At 51.8% G+C, this 5,224-nt stretch overlaps 1 protein-coding gene across 5 annotated transcripts in view; it reads right to left on the bottom strand.

Moving 5' to 3' along the window:
• The window catches only part of Pacs2 (phosphofurin acidic cluster sorting protein 2), a 62,086-nt gene that overhangs the window by 20,243 nt on the left and 36,619 nt on the right, over positions 1 to 5,224 (bottom strand). For all 5 annotated transcript variants that reach the window (XM_021201825.2, XM_021201823.2, XM_029540688.1 and 2 more), the window contains exons 5-8: positions 4,408 to 4,570; positions 3,820 to 3,893; positions 3,446 to 3,526; positions 2,109 to 2,168 (exon numbers count right to left, since the gene is read on the bottom strand). In XM_021201825.2, coding sequence (XP_021057484.1) covers positions 2,109 to 2,168; positions 3,446 to 3,526; positions 3,820 to 3,893; positions 4,408 to 4,570 — 378 coding nt within the window. The remainder of the gene's footprint in view (positions 1 to 2,108; positions 2,169 to 3,445; positions 3,527 to 3,819; positions 3,894 to 4,407; positions 4,571 to 5,224) is intronic.

Below are 5,224 nucleotides of genomic sequence, written 5' to 3'. Positions count from 1 at the left end.
AAAGATTTAATGTTTGAGGTCAATGAGAATAAAGAATATTTTTGCCAAGTCTAAGGACCTGAGTTTGATACCTGGGTCTCACATGGTGGAGTTGAGAAACAGGTAGAAGTACATGCAAATGTACACATGTGCGCACACACGCTAAGTAAGTAAATCAATGTGCAGAATGCCTTGCCCTGCTGAGTGTTGGACTTTGGGGAGCAGTACTATCAGTTTCCTTTTCTCCACGTTTCCAATACAATCTCTGCCCTATGCTGGTCTCATACTTACTCTGCACAGATTTCCTGCTCACACCTGACAAGTCCTGCTCAGCCACATCTGATGTAGACAGTTGCAGACACGCCAGTATTTAAGAATCTGGTTAATGCTGGAGTGAGTTAAGACTATAAGGGCTGATGCGATAGAATGAATACATTCTACATGAGGGAAAGAAATGAATTTTGGGATCTAGGAACAGAATGTTTTGATCTGAATGCTGTATCCCTCAAAATTATGCTGAGAACTAACCCTCAAGGTGATTCAGTAAGAGGTCCTTGAATAGTGCCGCTCCCGTTCACTGTGTGAGGACGTGAGGATGCTGCACCATTCAGGAAGACCCTGTCCTCTCCACAGAAGAATCTGCCAACACCTTGACTTTGGCTTTCAGTCTCCAAAACTATGAAAGGCATCTTTGGATATACTTTACACACACACACACACACACACACACACACACACACACACACACACACACAGTGAGGTGAGGGGCATTGAATCCCCAGGAACTGGAGTTACAGATGGTTGTGAGCTACCATATATGTGCTGGGAACCGAACCTGGATCTTCTACAAGAGCAGCCAACCAGAGCTCTTAACTGCTGAGCTGTCTCGACAGCCCCTGCCTGGATTTGGTTACAAAGACCTAGAAGTTTAGTTACAGCACAACATGACCATTTAAGATAATCTACAGTCCCACACAGGTGACTGTATACTCCAGGACAGCTGGTGGGTTGTGAGTCAGAGTCAGTGCCTAGCCACAGCTCCTAGTGACGAGGAGTGCTGAGACAGAGCTATGGCTAGACATTCTTTTCCTCACATAAAAGGGAATGGTACAGGACAGATATTAAACAGCTCACATGGCTTGGTAACTTGCATTCTACACAATGTGGGAGATTATTTCTATGAAAACAAAATAGTTCTTGCCCTGACCACCGTCCAGGATATTGGCTAAACTTTCTAGATTTTAGGCTGAGTCTCAGAACCCAGAACAAAAGCTGCGTATGTCAGATTTATTTTGTTGCTTGGTAAGCATGGAACTCCATGGTCAAACCCACCTGCCTCCTCCTGCAAGCCTACAATAGTCCTAGGCCAGGCACTTTTCTTGCTGTGCGTCACTCTCAGCTACTCTGGGTCTGTCTCACAAAGAGATGCAAGCTTCAAGATACAGGGACCAGAGGCTATTCCACTGAAACAGGTATGGTGTCCCAGGATAGGTACTGGCCCCAAAGAAAGCCCCGCGCTGAGAAGTGCCGCTCCAGTACCTGCCTGTGTGGAGAGCAACTGTTCAGTGTTGGTGCCTGGGCTGACCTGGGACCTTCTAGCTGCTCTGGGTGTGGTCCTTGCACACATGGATGCAGAGGGTGGGGACGTGTTCTGAGGACCAAACATCCAAGTGTCCCCTCTACTGTGGGCACAGAATCTTGACCGTTTTATGTGATTTTCTTTGGATTATGAACAAATTCAATACCTAAGATTGGGGATTAAAGAAAAACTAAGAAACCAAGGAGTCACGGTCTGCTGGCCACAGAACAGGCTATGTATGGTGGGGGCTGGAGCATGGAAAGTCTTGTTTCTTCTACTTGTTTTTTCTATGAACCTGCAACTGCTTCCCAAAATACTCTGTTTATATAAACCGACGCTCAGCTCTCCTGGGCCTTTCCGCAGGTACACCGCCACTTAGGAGTTTGGTTGCTGGCCTCTCTCTCAGCCGCCACCCAGGCTGGCAGGCAGAGGCAATGCCCCATGGATGGTAAGCTCAGAACCCGATCTGGCCTGTAGGTTCACTGGAGCACTTCTTGTCTAGCATGACATCAAGGGGCCTTTAGCAGCTACAGAGCCCTGGCCCACTTACCTCCTCCGACACCTTGAACCTGCGCAGTAGCGCCACCACCTTCTGCTTGAAGTTCTGTTGCTGTAAGACAAGAAGCACAGGAAGCTCACGTTAGGAATGATGATGGGAGGGGCTCCATTCCTGGGACATAGCAAGGAACTGCACTCTGGTCTCTCAGTAATGAGGGACAGGAGGAGACACAGCTCACACACTATGAAAGTATAAACTGGACGCGGCTTTTACATACAGCCATGTGCACATTCTTTGTGTTGGAAAGCACAGCCTGAGTCCAGACTCAGAAACGCCTGGGGAGCTGACAGTCCACAGCCACTGAGGAAGGGCACAGGGTGGCTCTGTAGCCCCAGAAGCTTCAGCAGTCCCATCCAGGCTCTCTAGCACCTGCCACAGCTCCACCTCCCAGGGAAGGTCCTGGCCTCATCCTCAGGAGGAAACTGCCACCCTGTGGGAGGCACTCAGGATAGCTCATGTGGATGAGACGAGGGACTCTGTAAGCTCTGAGCTTAGTCAAGCTGCTCGCACTGTTGGCTGCAGTGCCTCTGCTCCAGCCACTGTCCTCTCAGCATGGCTACCCTAACAGAACTGACCCTAACAGGGAGGACTCTTCCTGTACCACCCCTCAGATTGGCCCCTCCAGATGGTGCTGCCTGTGGTCAGGGGAGACCCAGTTTATATCCAGCTTTTGTACTGTGGCCACTGTCTATCCACAACCTCCTCGTGCCTGCCAAAGGCTGACAGTGCTGTCCCTGGTCAGTACTGACAGGGGCTGCCTATGCCAGTCAGCCCTGAAGCCCAGTGCTGGGCTCTAAAGGGGCTGCAGGTCCACTGGTGGTCACTGGGCAGGATGAGAATGGGCTGAAGTCTACCCCACATTTCCTCTCATGGGAAAGGCCTAACAGCTGAGTCTCTGTGCTGGCAGACCAGGCCCCACACATGGTGAGTCTGAGTCCTGCACTGACAGGAAAACAGCGCCCAGCGGCCTCCATCTGTAGGTTTGTGGGCTTGAGGCAGCTATTCCAGCCTTCTTCCAGATGCCCAGGGCTCCATGACCATATAAAGTTTGAGCTGGGGCAGGAGAGTGGCAGCCAGAAGGTATCCTGTCTGGCTTATGTCCATTTTGACTAATAACAACCAGGCGCTAGTTAGACAGGGTTCTGGACTCCAGGCAAGTGGGGATTCTGAGACTCTTTCAGGCCATATATGAGATCCTCAGGAAAGGCTGTCTGTCCTCCTCAGGAAAGGCTGTCTGTCCTCTTCCCCACAGCCTTCCAGTGAGCCTCCCAGCCTCTGCCCACCCTCCTCACCCTTCCCCAGTGTTAGTAAAACTAGTTTCCACCGACCCTGGTCATGGACGTCGTTCTTACTATCGAGCGCCGCTGCTTCTTGGGTTTTCCCACATCAAAGTCATCCTCGTCAAGATCCTGTGTAGACATGCAGAGAGCCTGAGGCCACAGCGCCTACACAGCAGGCCCACCCCATCACAGTGTGAGGGAGGCCATCACTTGGCAGTCAGCTACCATTAGCCCCAAACCCTGCAGAGTTGCCTACTAACATGTTGAAGGCCCGGGGAAGAAGCAAACAGGTGCGGCATATATAGTTCCCTTCTCATCCCGTGTGGGCTAACTCAGGGAAGTCCCCTCAGTCCCTAGCCCTGATCTACAGAAGTGGAAGAGGGAGGTGCCAGGTATCTCCCCATTTCAGGCTTAAACTTTACCTGCCCTTGTACAGCATCGTCACTGGCTTCTTGCTCAGAGGAAAAGCTCTCATACTCCTCCTCAGAGTAGTTATCTGTGGAATGAGCACACAGAAGGGAGAGTACCTCTAGATTCTATCCGACGCCATGGCGATGAGTTGGCAATAGAACCACGGGTGTCCCCTGGGAGCAGAGGGGAGCTATAAGGAGACAGACCCGTGTAGACCAGGGAACATGAGACACAGCACTGGTGTCTCAAGGAACATGCCTGCTGACATGTTGGAGGAGTAAAGAGAACAGGGGAAATAGAGCAGCCCCACTGTGATGGCAGCAGCAATGACAGGGGCCAAGCACCTCCTCCACACCAGAAACCGGGTGTTCACAACATCGTAGACTACAGGATAGACCCATGGCACCTACGTATCGACGGTTCAGAGAACTTATAAATGAATTTCAACAGCACACGACTCCCCCAAAGCTTCTAGCTAGAGAAAAATCCAAAAGACTCTACCTTCTCCAACCGCACTCGGACGGCCTCCCATACATGTGGCAGGAAGTGGCAAGAGCAGGGCAGAGGAAGCAGAGGAAGGAAGGCAGTGACTCACTCACCTGTGGACTTAGCCTTGGGGCCAGCCTGCATCGCACTATCCTCATGGTCGATGGGCTGGCTGGACAGGGAGACGATCCAGATCTCAGCCACCTTGACAGAGGCCTCTTTAATGCTGCTGCAGAGGCTCAGAACTTGGCCGCCCTCAGAGGGGTGCTGCATCACCTATGGAACATGGTTCTAGGTATCAGGAGGGCTTCCACCCCAGAGAGCTCCAATATTCAGGAGCAGGGCACACCTAGTAGAAGGCTGGGCAGGAAACCAGAGAAACCCCTGGGCAAAGCAGATTGGCTGAGCAGGGAGGTCAGCGCCGGGCTTGGCACTTCTGACTGCAGACAGACGGGGGAGTGATCTATAGCCCAGTCAGTTCTGGTGCCCCTGCTGCCCCGTGGACACCCCTCAAACTGTTCCTACTCCCACTCACCATTGTCTACTCTCCAGCTGTCAGTAGCAGCCTCAGTGTGTGACAGTGGGGGCCACTTGGCCTTGGGGAAACGTGTGTAAAGATTCATGAGGACAGAAGTCAAGGAGAAACAGCTCAGCAAGCTAGCAGGGCAGCAGAAACCAGTACTGACCTAGCGGTCGTCCTGGCCCTGATACTGCCTCAAAAGCAGCCACAGATGCTAGGCCTGTTCCTGACAGGGCACACAAGTTGCTTTGGGGCCTCTTGATCAGATTCAAATGTTAAAATTTTATAGATTAAAAAAAGATTGGGCCGGGCCGTGGTGGCGCACGCCTTTAATCCCAGCACTCGGGAGGCAGAGGCAGGCGGATTTCCGAGTTCAAGGCCAGCCTGGTCTACAGAGTGAGTTCCAGGAC

The sequence above is a fragment of the Mus pahari genome, chromosome 7, assembly GCF_900095145.1.
Source record: "Mus pahari chromosome 7, PAHARI_EIJ_v1.1, whole genome shotgun sequence".
Classification (NCBI taxonomy): Eukaryota; Metazoa; Chordata; class Mammalia; order Rodentia; family Muridae; genus Mus; species Mus pahari.
This window is presented reverse-complemented; position numbering and strand designations above follow the sequence as displayed.